At 38.9% G+C, this 18,408-nt stretch overlaps 3 protein-coding genes across 4 annotated transcripts; all 3 read right to left on the bottom strand.

The window, feature by feature from the left end:
* Positions 1-703: 703 nt before the first annotated feature.
* Positions 704-5,224, bottom strand: pvalb9 (parvalbumin 9). 2 transcript variants are annotated; one of them, XM_074619296.1, is made up of 5 exons: positions 5,091-5,224; positions 3,645-3,712; positions 2,922-3,054; positions 2,277-2,386; positions 704-867 (listed from the first exon to the last, which is right to left on the bottom strand). In XM_074619296.1, exons 2-5 carry the CDS (start codon positions 3,703-3,705, stop codon positions 842-844), a joined length of 330 nt encoding a protein of 109 aa, XP_074475397.1. In that variant the 5' UTR covers positions 3,706-3,712; positions 5,091-5,224; the 3' UTR covers positions 704-841. The 2 variants fall into 2 exon arrangements, 1 of the variants encoding a protein (XP_074475397.1); XR_012591829.1 differs by lacking the exons at positions 2,277-2,386; positions 2,922-3,054; positions 3,645-3,712; positions 5,091-5,224 and adding an exon at positions 2,029-2,164 and having other exon boundaries at positions 729-867.
* Positions 5,225-8,534: 3,310 nt separating this feature from the next.
* pvalb3 (parvalbumin 3) lies at positions 8,535-11,104 on the bottom strand. Its single transcript, XM_074619246.1, has 5 exons — positions 10,982-11,104; positions 10,427-10,501; positions 9,859-9,991; positions 9,096-9,205; positions 8,535-8,987 (listed from the first exon to the last, which is right to left on the bottom strand). The coding sequence occupies exons 2-5, from the start codon at positions 10,485-10,487 to the stop codon at positions 8,962-8,964; spliced, it is 330 nt and encodes a 109-aa protein (XP_074475347.1). The 5' UTR covers positions 10,488-10,501; positions 10,982-11,104; the 3' UTR covers positions 8,535-8,961.
* Positions 11,105-15,962: 4,858 nt separating this feature from the next.
* Positions 15,963-17,869, bottom strand: LOC141758723 (parvalbumin, thymic-like). The gene is made up of 4 exons (XM_074620352.1): positions 17,708-17,869; positions 17,426-17,558; positions 17,130-17,239; positions 15,963-16,211 (listed from the first exon to the last, which is right to left on the bottom strand). The coding sequence occupies exons 1-4, from the start codon at positions 17,766-17,768 to the stop codon at positions 16,183-16,185; spliced, it is 333 nt and encodes a 110-aa protein (XP_074476453.1). The 5' UTR covers positions 17,769-17,869; the 3' UTR covers positions 15,963-16,182.
* Positions 17,870-18,408: the final 539 nt, after the last annotated feature.

Here is an 18,408-nt window from a genome sequence, read left to right as displayed (position 1 = left end):
TCCTCCATACTTCATCTTAATCCAGCTAAATATTAATTTGGTCTCAATAGCAATTTCTCCTGGGCCTTGTCTTGTTTGTCCTTGCATTTGATTACTGTAACTCTTTATTTCACAACGGGGATAATGATGGCACTCTGTGCTGTTTGGTTGGATTTGTTAACAAATCATGTATACTAATAATACTATATACTTCTGGAAGGCGTCATTTGTTATTTTAATCTCCACTTTGTTTAAATTATACCGCACATTAACTTTCACATCAATCCCCTTTATGTTTCATATGTTTTCTTTATGAATAAATATAAATCCAAGTGGGAATAAAATCCAAAATGATTCTATATACTATACAGCCTTTTGCAATGAAACGTTTCCTTGGCTGTGTCATATTCAGACATGCAACACTGTTAAATAATTCTATAATGCTTTTATTCCCCGCTCTCATCCATGTGCTTTATGCTCTTGAGGAGTATTTGTGTACATTCATGCATCATTGCTGCACATACTATACAATATGAGGATTTGTTTACCCATCTTATTATTCTAAGAAAAGGATAAGCACAAAGAGGTGATCTGTGTTACCACATGTTTATTCATCTCATTCATTGACAGAGTTGGGGGTGCGCACAGAAAAGAAAACATGGACCAACACGGCGAAAAGACATGACATCAAAAGTCTGTTGTCTTTAAATGGACAAAAGGTCATTCAAAAACAATTAGCGCACACAGAATTTAGTAGAAAACATTAGAAATCACTGGGGATGGAAGCTGGGATCAGAAGACTCCAGAGATGGGGGCAGAGGACTGAAGACCTGAAGACTTGAGCTCTTATCATCTGCAAAATTCAGTGCTGGACCATAGTCTGGAATTCTAGAAGAAAAAAAGCATGTTTAAATCATTTACAAAAATAATCACCAAATATGATGGTCAACATTGTTTTGGATTGTCCAAATCATTTATCCTTTATGCAGCAAGTAAACATTGAACATTTTTTTATGACTTTAACTCTGAGCTCAAGAGATGGATTCAACCAAACCTCTACAGTAAAACATGCATAAGTTAAGCATAGTAAGGGGTGTCATTTTTTGGAGGTTGCTCAGTTTTAAGGCTCATGAAGCTACTGGCATCTTATGAAACTAGAAAACCTAAGTAATCCATTGGTACCAACCATGGCATACTAGCTTGTTGGGATTGAGGCTAAATAACACTCCAAATTTATGCTAAAACTGGCATGGCCATTTTCAAAGGGGTCCCTTGACATCTGACCTCAAGATATGTGAATGAAAATGGGTTCTATGGGTACCCACGAGTCTCCCCTTTACAGACATGCCCACTTTATGATAATCACATGCAGTTTGGGGCAAAGAACATGTATTTTTTTGCATGCAGTATACATTTGTTGTTTTTGCCTATTCTAAAAATGGTGTATTTCTGGATACTATGACCGTATTCCTAAAATCAGATTTTAAAAAAATCCCAATATATTGCCTTTCTTACAGTATGGCAACATATCACAATATATTGAATCGTTACCCTTGTATTATGATACCTATCGTATTGCCAGATTCTTACCAATACACAGCCCTAATGCGTATGCATAAGTTACTCTTTCGTGTTGCTTCTATCAACTGTGTTGCTTGTCTAATGCATCTGATATTGAAGATTAAATCAGCTCACGAACATCATAGCAAAACCTTCCCTCATGGATGCACATGTAAATTACACTGAACACGAAGAGCAAAGCTAATGCAAATAACTTGTCAACTGCTGCCTGTTATTCTTACAGTCAGTCCTTTGTTCGCTGTAAAGTAAAGAAGCCCGAGGCAGTGCACAGGGATTTTTTAGCATCAGGAGCAAATGACAAAAGACTGGCTGTGTAAAATTTTTTTTTTTCTAGCGGCAGAAGTGATCTCAATGGTTGAGTTAAACCTCAGTAGCCAGAACAACAGAGTACAACAGTGCCTGAAGAGAAAACCTTGAATTGCAACAGAATTTAACATTTTAAAATTGAGTAAACATGTTTGCTTTTACCCAGAAATCACACGCTTTTCCCGCATTTGAACCTGAGTGCTGCAGTACAGGTACAAACTGGGTTTTTAAAGGCAGAAGGTAGGAAATCATCAAGGTGAGCAGGTCCAAAAAACCACAAAACACCAACCAGGCAAACACAGATTGTTCTTATTTGACCCCACCCACTAAGATTGAGTCCAACCAATGAGATCATTTCTGCTTACATTATGAGTTTGTACAGAAAACAATCTGAGAAATCAGATACCGACCCTCTACTCCAATTCTGCCATCGCTGTCATCATCGGCTGCTGAGATGAAGCTTTTAGTTTCTGCCTCGGTCAGGGTCCGCGCCCCGGGGACGAACCGCTGCAGGAAGAACCTACACACACACACACACACACACACACACACACACACACACACACACACACACACACACTAAGAGTATTATTTTCTCTACGCATTTGAGTCGACTGTACACTATTAAAAACACCTAACCGCACCAATTCCTAAATTGCACGGCTCGAGTCGACCCCTCAGGGTGAATTATATAACACAGAGGCAATAACAACACTTTGCCCGTTAGTGGATTATTAGGAGGCGGCTTAATGGTGCCATCCATCCCAATAATACCACTGTGTGATTTAATGAACCAAATCTCTCTTTCTGTCAGACACACATATTGTATACTTAGCTCTAGATCTCACTACAAATCATTTTATATGAAAATGTTACTTGAAGTAGCAAGAAGGGAGATTGTTTCCAGTGCATTACTGCATTTACAGTGACAGCACATCAGTTAGGATAATGGTGCATATGCAGGTAAAGGGATCAAAGGTTAAGATTCATCATGTCTCAGAGAGGACTGTTAAACCATATAGATCATGCATCCTAACTGTTATTGTTTCACACACTTGAGCTCAGACTCCTCGATGAAGCCGCTGTTGTCCTCATCGAGGATCTGGAAGACGTCTTTGACTTCCTGGGGCGTCTTTGAGGACAGGCCGCACAGCTTGAAGAACTTCTTGTAGCAGAATGACTCCGGAGCTGGAAACAAACACCACCATAGATATATCACAAGGTTTAGAGTAGACCCACGAGGTTCAGCATGCAGGTTGGGAGCTGATGTGGAGATTAAAACAGTGTGTGGCTGCTGTCCAGGTGGGAGATTTTCCACCCCTGTTTTTATCTTTTAAGTCCAGTGGACACATGCCCGACAAGATGATTGAAAACGCTTTCAAATTCAGTTAAAGATGGATATGACTTTAGTGGAGAGGATACTGTACAATATTGAAAACAATGCAGCCTTATAGAAGATTATGTCAGTGTTTTGAAGATCTAAACGCAATACAGATTATGAGTAGGTCGATTTATCAATTGGATAGATCAGGATTATTGTGCATTTTATCAAAATTAAGTGTGAATTTAGTTAGATAAAGATAAAGCTATTGGTCCTGTGAAGGTGTTATCATAATGTTGAAGTCGTGGATTGATGAGTCATGTACTCTGCATAATATGCTTGCTGGCATTTAAATGAATAATGAGTAGTTTCAAATATTGGTAGGGCAGGGCTTAGTCCAGTGTGTGTGTGTGTGTGTGTGTGTGTGTGTGTGTGTGTGTGTGTGTGGAAATGCTACCTTGACAGTCCTTGACAGCATTTTCAATGGCCTCAGCTGAAAGAATGGAGGTGAGCGACATGTTGGTCCTGTAGAGTCAAAGAAAAGCTCTGTAAATTATTCACACGCTCTCTCTCTTTCAGACACATTTTCTTCACCTACTTCAGGCTTTGTGATTTGCTCCTAGTCCATTTTTGTGTCACGCTGGATTAACTTTTTTTTTGTATTTGCAGATGTATCTAGGTTAATATCATGATCTCATCAAAACTCCAGTGGTGATTGTTTGACATAAATATGCTCGAGTTGTCAGAAAAAAATGGAGAGAATCAGTGAAACCACAAACTTACATGTATTTTGGCAAATTCAAAAAAGCTGTACTGCTTCCTGCCTGAGTGTTTTAATGTAATCCATTTAATAAATTCCTAATAATTATGTTATGATCTGTGTCTTCCTGGTTGGATTACCCCTGGGCCTCCACATGTATTAATTACCCTTGAACTGCTTAATTGGACTAGCTGGGCTGGGCTGAGATAATTGGCACTTAGGGACTGTACACAAATTATTGAAGTGGGAAGAGAGAGTGAAGCTTATATTTTGTTTTATGAAAAAAAAGCAAAAGGTCCCTTCTCCTAAAAATAATACATATTTTAGCCCCAGAATAAATGAAAAATATGAATAAATCAAGTTGAAACATCCACCCCTGTTCTCCAAACAAATACAGACTTTCCTTGCTTGAGCAAAACTTTATATAATAGATAACTTTTTTGACTCCCTGCCACACCTGCTGCAGTACGAATTGGACAAAATTACACACACAAATAGGAGGGAAAGTCACAAATGTCACGTGACCCACAAACAGAAAGGAAGAGATTCACAAATGTGCAAATGTTTTTTCACGTGCACAAATGGATCCACAAATATGTATATATCACTTTACAAGTAAACCACATTTTTATGTGAAATCCAAATAGCGTATTTGCAAATCACTCTGCATTTTTGATGATTTGATTTTAATAAAAAAAAAAAATACATGTTTGTGGATCATGGTACACATTTGTGGATTGTCTTACAACTATTAAAGTCCAATAAAAACTTCCATACCCCTCTAATCATTTTTTGTACAGTCCCTTAAAAGCCTGAGGAGTTCAAATATTATCTTGGTGTTTTTATGTTTTGTATGTTTTTGTCTTATAGGAATATATTATAGGAATATATATTTTTAGTGAGCTGAAAACAAATCATATTATTCATAAGAAAATCAATGCACATAAGAAAAATGAATGCTCGACTTCTTGGAAGATTTGGTGGCAAAATACTTTAGTTAGTCCACTAACAAGAATTTCAGACTACGGCTAAGCATGTCTAATAAACCCCTGAAAAATTAAAAATAAAATGTTCCCGCAAAGCTTCACAGAGCAACACACCTGGACAACACCTGTGTTTCCCCCATGCAGCTGTGGGACTCACCGCTGTTGGCTTGGGTTCCTCTCTGTCCGGGTCCAAAGCAGCAGCAGCAGCAGCAGATAGATAACTAGATAGATAAGGCTTTGTGGTGGCTGCTGACAGCTGGCTCTCTCTTATATACGCCGGGGTGGATGTGAGCCGAAGGATGCTTGAGTTTCCAACCTGTTCGGATCAAATGTTCCCTCAGCCTCCTTCTCGTGTTCCTCACCTGCTCACCTGCCCAATTAACCTTCACTGTTTATATCCTCTATACTCCTTCTCCTCTCTCTCGTATACTGTCATAAAACTGTGCTTTTTGTCCAATCAACTTTTCTCCTGTGTCACATTCCCCTCCCTTTCCCTTTCCCCTTCTCCATCCTCCCTCTCTCTCCTCCTCCTCCCCTCTCTCTCTGCAGGTGCATGTGTAGAAGCTTACAACATCTCAAATTTAATCAGGCCCCTTTACTCTCTTTGTGAATAATCTCCTAAATTCAGATGAGCAGAGCAGCAGGTCATAACTCCTCTTATGAGTCACCACCAGGGGATTGTTATCCTCATCTGACACGATGTATCGCACTGTTGTTATTATGACAAGCTTTGTCAGTAAAAGATGAGGACTATAAAATCTCACTGACTGTTTTGGGAGTATTTTATTTACCTATAAGCCTGTTTAACAGGTTGAAGGAGAACTTTGCATAATTTTTACATGAGCTGAAGTAAGAGTTATGTTAAAAAAGAACCAATGTGCTGGTATCCTATTACCAATCTCTAACAGATTATCATCAGAGGGAAAGGAAGTTGAAAAACTAGAAATACTTTATGGAATTTGAATTTGAATTCCCGAGCAGAACTGTCTTTTTAAAGTAAACTTTAGAGGATAAAAACACAATATTATTTAAAATAATTAGAATATATGAGTATTGAGTTATACCACTGCTGTTTTGCCCATTACAAAAATGCTGTAAGAAGTATTTCTGTGTAAGAAACATTTCACTCACAAACTCAAATTATTCTTCATTCACTTACGTGTAACAAGGGTTAGATACTGGATCAGTTTAGTGTATTATTATGATGGTTTTCAGCTGTAACACACAAGTACTCCTGCTTCTTTGTATTTTTTGTTTTGTTTGAACTTTACTCCTACACTTTACACTGTATATTTTTATATGTGAAATGGTAATATTTGACCTATTGTCTTTTGGGTGCGGTTTTTGTAAAGCCATTATAGGTTTTTACCTCACCCTCACACATATTTTACATTCCTTTCATGTGAATTGTATTTTACTTTTTTATATATGTGAAACAAATAAATGATAAACGAAGTACAAACGCATGCACACACACCTGACCTACTGTAAGGTGAGGGGTTGGGTGGGAACTGAGGGATTTTAAGGTTTGCACCTGGTCGCCATGACAACTGGCCACTCTAAACTGATGAGTTTGCTGTCTGCGAAGGGGAAGCCTTTCAAACCATCCGACACAGCAGCGTGTCCTGTGAATCCAGTCAGCACTAATGGCATTAGCGGAGAGGGGAGGGATGCTTCTTTTGTAACGAGAACCGAGGGAATAAATCTCATTATTCTTAAAAGTATCACATGCAGCGAAGCTCTGACTTAACACTTTGTGAGTGGCAGCATTTTCAGTTGTCTCAATGCCACTTGTTAAACTAAAAAAAAGTGTGAAGCTCAGAAAACAACTGTACTGTATTTCCAAGCCTCCAAGTTTGCAATGTAAAACCATCAAGCTGAGTCTTGTGACTTATTGACAGGTCAAAGGCTCCATCTTGTGGCTGCTTCCCGTCAATGCAGAGCCATCTTTACTTGGGTCATGGCGTGCCAGGGAATTAAAGGTTCACTACACACTGCATGAAATGAGAGCTGGATTAAGTAGGGCAAGAGTCGGGTACCTACGTGTTTGTTTGTTATGTGCATGGGAGTTTAGATTAAAGAGGTTTAATCTTGTGTTTTCTAGTTAGTAGCCTTTAGCTGGATGAGACCTCCAACAAATGTCCCTGTTGATAGTGTGAAAGGCAACTTTTAAAGTGAGACTGTGTAACTTTTGGAAAACAGAATAACACATTCTTTCTTTTACAAATTAAAAGTTGAATTCATAAGAAATAAAGCATAGTCAGGGCTTTTGCCGCTACAGCCTTACTTGGTCTGGTATGACCATAGACTGTATATAAAGATGGACGACATGACAGCTCCCAAAAAGGAAATCCCAAAGCCTATGGAAGGAGGCTGGGTCTTGGGATATAACGCATGCGCAGTGTAACTGAAGCTGCGGTCGTGCGTTGCGATTGGCTCAATTTCAGCGAGTGCAGGCCAGATTTAACTGCGCATGTGTTATACCCCCGGAGATATGACGCGTTGATGACGCGTGACCCAGCCTCCTTTCCATAGGCTGTGGGAAATCCAAAACACCTTGATCGCCCCCTGGTGGCTGGATGCAGTATAGGTCAGAAAGCCCGCCCCCTCCATACTGGATGGGACATGGGCCAAACTAAAAAGTCAAAGTACACGTCAAATAATATTTTCCCAAAGATTGGTTCTGTCATTTTAGGTAGTTCTTATAACGCTGCTGTATGTTCAAGTGTTCATTTTTCTGATAAGGTTGGTTTTAATGAGTTATTTGATGCTATAAAAAGTGGGTGAGACATCATGATTGACGATGTAACTTCATAACCGTCACGAGTGTAATAGAACAATGTCAATTTGATCCTAAATGTAGTTATAGAGATATTATGGTTAGTAGTTGTGTCTTTCTAGCCAAACAGCTGTTTGTTGGCTCACGCTAACAAGCTGTGACCGTGCTCGGCTCGTGATTGGCTCGAGCGGGTGTGTGGGCGGGACCTCAATACCGCTGCTCCAGTCCCCTGATCACTACTGCGCAGACTCTGGCTGCAAATAATGTCAAAATCTCAAGACGGCCGCGCCCGTATCTGGGATATTTTGGCTTCACTTTTGTACAGTGGGAGGAAGTGGAGACCATCTATATACTGTATAGGCTGCAGTCTATGAGCAGTAGCTTATGGTGGCTAATGTTATCCAACTTTAGGTAAGTTTTGCTGTATAATGCACATTACTGAGTCACTTCGCTGACTTTTTAAATTTTCCATATTAGATTAGCATTTTATCTAAATGTTTAGAATTTAGCATCACTGTCACTGGTAGGCACAATGGTTGCTGTGGCCTCCGAGGCCTTTTCATGAAAAATGCCCTTAAGATTTCCTTAAAAGAAAGTGTTTTAGATCACTTTCTCTAATGTGGCCATTTAGTGGATTGCTTTAAATGAAATGGTCAGATTTACTTTGTGAAATGTGTTTCCTGTTCCCAGATTTATCATTTAGATCATCTTCTTTGGTGTAAAAACCAAGGAAGCTGTCAGTGTTACCTTTGCTGTGAAAATTTTTTTTTTTGTAACTTTGATTCACTGATTCACAACCGTATTGAAAAACCAAGGTCAGACTTGTGTTATTGAAAAAGAACCTTTATTGTTGTCTCATCGTCTGTCCGTTTCCCATTAAAAGAGCATCATCGCTGATCTCACAGTAAGCAAAAACTCACATAGTAAAACTGGGACAGAAGTGAGAGAGAGAGAGAGAAAGACACAAGTCAACCGCGCTATACACTTCAGTCAGGTACATTCATCGTGGACAGCAAAAGGGTGAGCATGGCCAGATAGAGAGAGAGTGAGAGGGGGAAGGGTAGGGGATGGGGGGGAGCAGTTTGTTTACGGTCCGGGAGGGGGGGGGGAAAGGTCAAGTGTATAAAACTGGTGTGTAGAGCTGAAGAGAGAGAGTGAGAGGGAAGAGGAGAAGAAGAGAGGAAATGGATGTCTTGGCTCAAGTTGTTCCTTTAGAGTAGTGAAGTAAGATGTTGGTCAGTTTCTTCATTTAACCCTTGACCATGGCGGCAAACTCTGCAGGGAGAACAGAGAAAGAGAGTTATTTCAATATATTTGGAGAGCTTTGCATATATCTGAAGCCACTAGTTCTAAGTCCAGATAAAGTTCCTCTTGTTTTCTCACCATCCATTCCGATCATGCCGTCGCCATCGCTGTCACCGGCCTTGAGGAAGGCCGTGGTCTCAGCCTCGGTGAGAGCTCTGGCAGTGGCAGAGAAGTTCTGCAGGAACAGCCTGGAGAGGAAGATCGCAGAGTATTACAGTAAATATATGCCCTTTAGAACAGAAATAAATAGTTATTCTGCCAGATCATGAATTGTTTGGTTTTGAGAATTTTGTAGAAGTCAACTCTCAGAAAATCATTTAATTTGCAGTGCACTTAATCTGGCCCAAAAATGTCAAGCTGGCTATGTCTCCTCTGATATTTATGTCACCCTACAACATGAGACACCAGAGGAGAGAGCTGGCATAGAGTTACTCCAGAGGAGAACTGATAGTATTCTGAATTCACCATGGCCTAAAAAAAGATAAACCCTGAGCTACAAGGGCCTAGAGATGTCAAATCTAAGCTCTCACACTTTAATAGGCTACTTATCAAAAAGAAAGCTCAGCTACAAGCCAAGTTTCTGTAGGCCTATAAGGCAAGAATGCTTAATTGTACTTTTGTTTAGTATATCTCGATGAAAAGATTAAGTAAAAGTAGGCCTATATGCCAAGTATGCTTAGACATTTCTGTATACTTGTCAGTATGAGCCAAGTATACTTAGTATATCTCTGATAAGTACATAAAAAGTAAACTGAAAGTATACTTTCTTATTTTAAGTTTAAAAGAAGTATATTAATTGCATAGTTGAATAAGCTTCTATTTGATAAGAGAAGGTGCTTACTTCAGCTCCTCCTCCTCAATGAAGCCACTCTTGTCCTGGTCAATGACTTTGAAGGCATTCTTGATGTCATCGGCGCTCTTGGCGGACAGACCGACCTTGCCGAAGAAGTCCTTGTGTTTGAAAGTGTCGACGCCTGTGAGGAGAAAAGATGAGGGATTGTATTAGACATTGCAGATAATATCAAAGTGTGTTTCACAGCTGCGCTGGTCCTTGTTTACAATGTCATTCAGTATTTTAGCTCCATTTGCAGAGGTGTTTTTCTTACAGTATCTATACTGATACAAATTACAATACATGCTTTCTGCTAAGGCATACAGAAAGTGACATTCTGCATGCTTGCTGCACTATTGATCCAGTTTAAAAGGATAATCGCGTAGTGTTAAATACAGAAAAGGTGCAAGGGGCACCTTCTAACTAGCTGTAATGTGATAATGTGATTCTGTATTAGCGGCTGAATTCTGCAGCAAGACATTCAGCTACCGATAAAGTGCATGATCTTGTGCATGGGTAGCTATCATCTCCTAAGCTGTAACACTGCATGCTGTGTCGTTTTCAAGACGGGGTTTACCTGAACAAGCTGCAAGGGCTGCAGTGATGTCAGCCGCGTTGAGGGATGCTGCTAATGCCATTTTTATTTTTTTAGCTGAGGGAGAAGAGCAGAGGAAAAGTCATCAGTTCATCAGTTCATCAGTTCAGCTACAGCAAATCAGACAGTTTCACTTTGAATCTATAAAGCATGCTCCTTCACTTCCTGCACTTTAGGTCACAGTGTTCAAAGTTAAAGAGCTACATGTAATCTTGCCAGCATGCAATATATTTTACAGTTCCTCTCTGTAAAATAGAGTATTCCTCTCTGGCAGCCCCAAAAGACAAGGCACAAATGATCAGAAAAGGTAGTCCAATTCTCCCAAAACCAAAGCCCTCCAAGGCAAAAGATCAAATATCCTTTGCAGCAAATAGATTTTTTTTCCCATTTGGTTCCTTAGTGAGTCCAAACTCTGAGTTTCAGAATCTGGCCTTGTGCCGCCCTTTCCTCGATTTATATCCCATTGCATGAAGTTGAAGCCCTGCAACAATCTTTGAGTCAGGCAATAAAGGTCTGCAGCTCCTCAGTGAAACTCACCTTAGGGTTATCCGTAAGGACTAAGAGGGGGATTCGCTTTAGATGAATCTGCTCACTGCAGTGACTTCCCTCAGCCACTCTTGCAGGCTTATATACCTTCACTGAGCCGAAATATGATGCATAGGCCATGTAATGGACACTGTGTGCAAAGCAGTCAAAGCAGTCGGTCAGAAAAATGTGTCCAGTAGACAGAGCTGTTCTATTTATATGCACATAAATGAAGATGCTTAAATGGTAGGCTAAGTGTAGGCCTATGCAAAAGTGCTTGATATTGCATAGGGCTAATAATATACGCTGCTGATTTGGGTGAAACGCAGTCTGTGGCAGTGTAGTTTTGATCTGTTAAACTGTGCAGAGCACTATGGAGGGAAGAATGAGGTAAACTTTTATATTGTGTATTACAAATTTATCAGGCAGGTTTAGCTTAATACTTTTTTTTATGTGTTTATGTATTCAAGACTTGTGTCATGAGTAATGTAAAGGTTTTCATTAAACTTCTTAAATGTGACTTTTAAATTTCTTCTTTATTATGATGGTTTATAAAATACATATTTTAAATGTCAGTTTACGTCTTGGCCAAATAAGCCTAAGTTCTTCATTTCTAAGTTCTTTAATAAAGAAATCATTTATAAAATACCATGTTATTGTTTCTGATTATGTAGCTTATAGCAAAGCACAAGCCACCCTGCAGTTTTACACCACAAATAACCTACACATGCGTCTGAACTGTAAAGTTTTGGTGAAAATGAGATATGCGTAACTGGCATTTGTAAAATGTCTGCAATGACTTTGCCTCCATTCCAGTTGTCAGAAAAGTCTGGTTGTTGTGATTTATTATCGCAGGTGATGGTAATGTGGTGATCGAGTCGTATGTCTTTATATGTGTTGGTTTTTACGTGGATCACAACAGGAATGTACCCAATGATTAGCATTTCTCTTTTCTCGCGTTTGGCTCAATGTAATGGGGCTAGTAATGAAAGCTATGGGTGTAAGAAAATATTGAAAATATCAAGTATCGCGTTATTATTTTTTGTGATACTGTATCGCTTCTCAAAAACACTATTGATTTTTATCTAACAGCTCACATGCAAAGATTAACTCAGTCAATACTTTATTGAATTTGAAAAGATATGCGCCCTCTCAGTGTATTCGGCCTCTCAAAGTAGTACTATGATGTTGGATGTTACAGGGCCTGTGATAAATGCTAATGCAGATCCCACTGTTCTGATAGCATTAAAAAAGTATTTTTTTTAACTCAGATTTTATGCATACGGTGCTGTGTTCTTTATACTATGACAGTTTTCCTATAATTAAAAAAAAAAATTGCAATATATCGCCTTGCTTACAGTATCGCAATATATCACAATATATCGCCTTGCTTACAGTATCGCAATGTCTCACAATATATGACCTTACTTACAGTATCGCGATGTATCACAATATATCGCCTTGCTTACAGTATCGCAATGTATCACAATATATCACCTTACTTACAGTATCGCAATGTATCACAATATATCGCCTTGCTTACAGTATCGCAATGTATCCCAATATATCGCCTTACTAACAGTATCGCAATGTATCACAATATATCGCCTTGCTTACAGTATCGCAATGTATCACAATATATCACCTTACTTACAGTATCGCAATGTATCACAATATATCGCCTTGCTTACAGTATCGCGATATATCCCAATATATCACCTTACTTACAGTATCGCAATGTATCCCAATATATCGCCTTACTAACAGTATCGCAATGTATCACAATATATCGCCTTGCTTACAGTATCGCAATGTATCACAATATATCACCTTACTTACAGTATCGCAATGTATCCCAATATATCGCCTTACTAACAGTATCGCAATGTATCACAATATATCGCCTTGCTTAAAGTATCGCAATGTATCATAATATATCGCCTTGCTTAAAGTATTGCAATGTATCCCAATATATCGCCTTGCTAACAGTATCGCGATATATCCCAATATATCGCATTGCTAACAGTATTGCGATATATCACAATATATCGCCTTGCTAACAGTATCGCAATATATCACAATATATCGCCTTGCTTACAGTATCGCAATGTATCCCATTATCGTCTTGCTTGTATCACAATATATCGCCTTGCTTACAGTATCGCAATGTATCACAATATATTGCCTTGTTTACAGTATCGCAATGTATCGCGATATATTAAATCGTAACCCCTGTATCATGATACATATCATATCGCCAGATTCTTGCCAATACACAGCCCTACTGAAAGCTGCAGAAAGTGTCCGTGCACAGTTTAGCTATTTAGGCCTAATAGCTAAACTTTCTGCAAAATGTAATGCATTTTTATCAATGTAACGCCAGTCTTTGTCGGAGGGTGTAAAAAGAGGGGCCAAAGAGGGGGAGGGGTTTGATTGGATGGCCGGTGGTATCCATTGGAATGCTTTATTTTAATAGCATATATGATCCTAATCTACTTACATGCATCTGAGGGCCGTCAGTCAGGTTTTATTTTTGGAGCTTACACCCATTCAGACCATTTCTCCTGATGGTGATGCAACTATTTGAGATGCTATTTTGGGAAACACCAAAAACTGATATCATCGGGAACCACCGTGTGGTTGCGTAATGACACCGAGTTCTCACACTACACCAGACAATGAAATTTAATGAGGAACTGGTCCAGGGGTTCTTTCCATGCCCATATTAGCTCTCATGATGGCTGCAGGCTGTTAGGTGCCTATTAAACATCAGGTGGCAGTGTTGAGATTATCCAGTGACTAATAGGATGTAGAGTTAATATTGAGTTATCATTAGTTTTTATTCTATTTAATTTATGTTGTATTTATTTATTTATTTATTTTGGGAGGGTGGGGGGGGGGGGGGGGGGGGGAGGGTAGCTGCTATTATCATTATTAGTAATAATTGAATTATTCTTATTATATATATATATATATTTTAATTGTTTTGTTTTGAATTAAGATATTTTTGATAATAATTTCCAATGCATATCTTTATAACCAATCAAATTTGATAACATGAAATATATTTTTAAAGCAGATTTTTCATTTTCTGTACAAATCATCATAAAATGTATATCAAAAACATTCAACCTGGGTATTTAATACACTCTCAGTTTAACTGCAGCTTCAGTTCCACATTAATTGAGCTCTTTGAATATGTAAATTTGTCACTTCCTTCAGTGCAGTGGTTTCAGGTGTATGATGTCTCAGTAGCCACAAAGAGCGATACACAAACTATTTAATTATATAATTATATACAGTATATAAACACATATATATATATACTATATATATTTCAGTTCAAATCTTCTTAAAAGCTCAGTAAAATTCATCTTTGGCCTTTAACATCTGCTGTGGTCAAGTGAGGTCTCTCACCTCAAAGGACTTGGCCATGGATACTGTAACTATTCCTGCCCTTCTTCAATATCAGGTTTATATTACAAATATCTCACAGCGGGAAAGAAACCCATCAAGCACCAGAACGTCTGCAATAGGAGACCGACCTGTTCTGAACTTTACATTTGAAATGTACATGTGAAAAAAAGTGGAAAAAAAGCTAAACCTTAATTTCCCATACTTTATACAAGCATGTATGACTGTTATACACACTTACAGCTGGGGCAGACATTCATTTTGCCCTTTCGTGTAAAGTAATTTATGATTTTAAATGAACTACGTTTCTCTAATGCTCCACCTGAGAGCAGGAGTTTGTTCCCTCCGCTGCAGCAGAAATAGAAGTGATCTATATCCTCTGCCATCTGAGAGAAAGTTGCAAATAAATGTGCCTCATTGACAGAAGTCCTGTAAATGTACTGGCACAGAAACTCTATCATGTCCCAGAGTTTCACACTGGAAGCACTCAACCGGCACAGCTGAGGCTCTCTGCCAGACACCCCAGTCCTCCCATCATAGAGCTACTTCTCTGCCTGCCAGAGCCACTAATCCAGCTGTTTCGCCCCCCCTATTCTGCAGTCTACACCAATAAACATTTCTGGGCGGTAGTGGTTGAGCCAACGAGAGTAAAGTTAAACTCACCCTGGAAATATACTGCAAAACATCTTCAAAAAGAACAAATATTGTACTTAGTGTATGCACAATTTTGAGGTACTTCTACTTTATTTGAGTATTTTAACTTAATGCCACTTTCTACTTCCTTACATTTTAGAGGGAAATACTATACATTATATACATATATATGTATGTATTTAGTAGCTGCAGTGATAAGAAGCAGTCAAAATGACTTCCATCTCAGCTAACTGTCGTTTAAATGTTAATGCATCAATGATAATGATCCAATAAGATAATATTAACACTGGCAGGAGTAGTTTTATTTTAATACTTTAAGTACATTTTGTTGCTAATACTTCTGTACTTTTACTTAAGTAAAATGTTGAATGGAGGACTTTTACTTGTAATGCAGCATTTTAAATGGTTGTATTGCTACTCTTACTTAAGTAAATGATCAATACATTACAGGTAAAGTCTTTCGTCTGACATTCATATATAAAACTGAAAACATCACATCATTTTCCACAGAAGTCAAATTACTCAGAGCACATACATTATGGACTATTATGGCCACGATTCTTTAAAATTATATTTAGTCAGCAAGAGCAAAGTCTAAATCTATTTGGTCTATTTGGTATCTAATTGAACTATTTCAAAGAAAATGGGTGAAATGTTGAGTTCATGTCGTCTAAGTGCAAACATACAATTCACACCGAATTACCCCATCTAAGGTATCAAATTGAGGTTGCCAGAATGACAAACACTTCATTTGCACAGTGGAAAGCGGCTCATGCCGTTAATTGGAGAAACCAAAGCCTCCCGGCCCCCTGGACGGGCTGGACCTCTCCCAGTGCTCAATATAACATCATCATAACACGACGAGGCACATGAGACGATTCTGCTCATGTCCACTAGCAACACGTTGCAAAAAAACACACTGACATTTCACAGAGAAAAGTACATTTATTTGTACACTTTTTCTGGCAGGGAAAGACACATAGCAGACACTTTAATTACTTTATTAAATTCCTTTCCGTTAAAACATATTACTCTAGATACATAAGATCCCTGGAGGAGTCCGTGTAATTTACTGTAGCTAGCTAACAGTATAAAAAGAGATCTGTCCTGAGATTATCACCATACAACAAATCACGCATGTTTTTTTATGAAGACTTGACCAGCGCAGAAAACTCTGGAACAGAAAGACAGAATTTTAGACATTTTTTATTCTGCTCTTTCACATTCACCTGCTAATAATCATCCTCTAATTTCATTAAACTACAATCATGACCTGACAGACTGAAGTGTGCAGCTCTGGCACTGACACTTTGAATGAGTGTGATTGCTGCACTTAAAGCTGCCTAGCAACAAAGTGAAAACCAGCATAGGGATAAAAGAGTGGCATATTTACAGCAAAGGGTAAATTGATTTCAATTTAGATTGAGGTTTAATCCCAGTTTTTACTATTTTCCTGATGGATTACACCAGGGCCAATATTTATCAAACTGCTGAACATGAAATTTTGGACTTCAGTGAAAGATAACTTTTAAAAAAACTTTATTTTTTCTACTGACAAATTTAAGATTTATTTTTATTTTTTAGGTTTTTAGCACATTATTTGCATTTTTTGAGGAGTGAAAACAAACAACATGAATAAAGATGGCACTGATTTTGTTTGCAGTCCCTTTTAATGCATTGCCTGCGCTTTTAAGTTGGTTTTCTTTTTGTTTCTATTTCAGCCAATTTCCTATTATTTCTTCCATAATTGTATTTCCATATATTATTATTCACAATCTAATCGCTACTTGCTTAACATATGTTTCTGGAGAATAACATCATTGAGTAAAATGTAAAAAAGAATGAACAATATGGTAGCTGTAGGGTAAATCCTTGAATCTGATTGGCTATTCCTGCTCTTCGCATAAATATGAAAAACCATGTGATCACTTCAAATTGCATCTTTAAGGTTTCTCCTAAACTTGACTGTAAGTTGTAATAAGTAGCTTGATAAAGGAGTTGTCTTCTTTATATTCAACAAAGAGCTTTTTTTACTGCCGTTTGTAAGAAATGCATTGCCATCTACGGTGAAGTGCCCCTCAGATCTGCCTACCTTCCCAGCCGATCTTCCCGTCTCCATCTGAGTCTCCCTCCAGCAGGAAGCTTCTGGTCTCAGCTGCAGTCAGGGGCCTCGCTCCTTTGGAGAAGTTCTGCAGGAACAGTCTGACAGGGATGAGAGCAGGGAGCAGGGATGAAGCACCACATTTAGAAAAACATCAAACACACAATCAAACAAAAGGAAACAGAACGGATAAACACACCAACAGTTTGATGAAATACAGCTTGACACATGAATTATAGATGGAACGGAATATATGTTTGGGATATTTTCTGTGTATAAAACTCAACTGTAACTCATCCTGTTCTATGAAGCCGCTTTTGTCCTGGTCCAAAATCTTAAAGACCCTCTCGATCTCTGTTGGAGTTTTCTTGGATAAGCCCACTGTTTTGAAAAACATCTTCGGGCAGAAGGAATCCTTCGCTGAAAGTAAAAATCAAAGATAAAACCTGATTAGACCCAGTCAGTTAAAATGATGTTGATGATGTCTTATACTTTGACATGCAGAAACAAATGCCTTACATCATGTGACAAAGACACACTCATTTTAACCCACCAAATCATCCGCTCACCTTTACAAGCATTAATAGCTGAAGTGATGTCCGAGGCTGCGAGAAAGTCAGTGATAGCCATGGTGGTGGAGACTCTGTTGTGGTGGTGGATGTTGCAGCCTGGTGCAATATGTGACCACTGACGGTAATTGACGGGCAACAAGTAACTACTGGTGACAGTGAATAGGCTTCACCCCCCACCTCTGGTGTCAGAAACCACCAGTGTCCTTCTGTCTGCTGTCACCTGCAGCTGACCACTTCAGCAAACAGTCTGTGTGTGTGTTTGTGTTCTTGTACAGCTATATTTGTGAGGACCAATTTGAGTTTTAGACCTTCAGAGTGAGGACCTTTTTAGAAAGTGAGGACATTTTGGCCAGTCCTCACTTTCGGACTGACCTAGTTAAGATTAGGGTATAAGGGTTGAGAATCTTGTCATTGCACAACACTGTGCTTTCTAGAGTGGTTTCTCCAGGGGTCAGAGGTCATTCAGTGGACTTAAATCTACCTGAACTAGACCCCAGTCAGGTAGCATCTGTCTGTAAACAGAACTCACAGTCAGTGAGGTTATATTTGGTGCATCTGGAGGAAACCTGGCTGGCCTGCATTTCCCCTTCGCCCTTGTTGCCAGCCACAGTCGCTGCCTGCTCATGGTCCGTCCCTGGCAGCGTTTCCGCAGGCTGTAAACATCCTGTTATTATGGCCTCTGTCACTTTCAGGCTGCG

The sequence above is a fragment of the Sebastes fasciatus genome, chromosome 20 (assembly GCF_043250625.1).
Source record: "Sebastes fasciatus isolate fSebFas1 chromosome 20, fSebFas1.pri, whole genome shotgun sequence".
NCBI lineage: Eukaryota > Metazoa > Chordata > Actinopteri > Perciformes > Sebastidae > Sebastes > Sebastes fasciatus.
The sequence above is the reverse complement of the archived record's forward strand: the minus strand, read 5'-3'. Positions and strand labels throughout refer to the sequence as shown.

What these genes read in the sequence shown, in the direction of transcription:
- pvalb3 (XM_074619246.1), bottom strand. Translation starts at nt 10,487, where the DNA reads ATGGCATTAGCAGCATCCCTCAACGCGGCTGACATCACTGCAGCCCTT. An exon ending in AGCCCTTGCAGCTTGTTCAG is followed by an intron (nt 9,992 to 10,426) that starts GTAAACCCCGTC and finishes TTCTCCTCACAG; the next exon opens with GCGTCGACACTTTCAAACAC. An exon ending in CGGCATGATCGGAATGGATG is followed by an intron (nt 8,988 to 9,095) that starts GTGAGAAAACAA and finishes TTCTCCCTGCAG; the next exon opens with AGTTTGCCGCCATGGTCAAG.
- LOC141758723 (XM_074620352.1), bottom strand. Translation starts at nt 17,768, where the DNA reads ATGGCTATCACTGACTTTCTCGCAGCCTCGGACATCACTTCAGCTATT. An exon ending in ATAGAACAGGATGAGTTACA is followed by an intron (nt 17,240 to 17,425) that starts GTTGAGTTTTAT and finishes CATCCCTGTCAG; the next exon opens with ACTGTTCCTGCAGAACTTCT. An exon ending in CGGGAAGATCGGCTGGGAAG is followed by an intron (nt 16,212 to 17,129) that starts GTAGGCAGATCT and finishes TTTCTGTTCCAG; the next exon opens with AGTTTTCTGCGCTGGTCAAG.
- pvalb9 (XM_074619296.1), bottom strand. Translation starts at nt 3,705, where the DNA reads ATGTCGCTCACCTCCATTCTTTCAGCTGAGGCCATTGAAAATGCTGTC. An exon ending in ATCGAGGAGTCTGAGCTCAA is followed by an intron (nt 2,387 to 2,921) that starts GTGTGTGAAACA and finishes GTGTGTGTGTAG; the next exon opens with GTTCTTCCTGCAGCGGTTCG. An exon ending in TGGCAGAATTGGAGTAGAGG is followed by an intron (nt 868 to 2,276) that starts GTCGGTATCTGA and finishes TTTTTCTTCTAG; the next exon opens with AATTCCAGACTATGGTCCAG.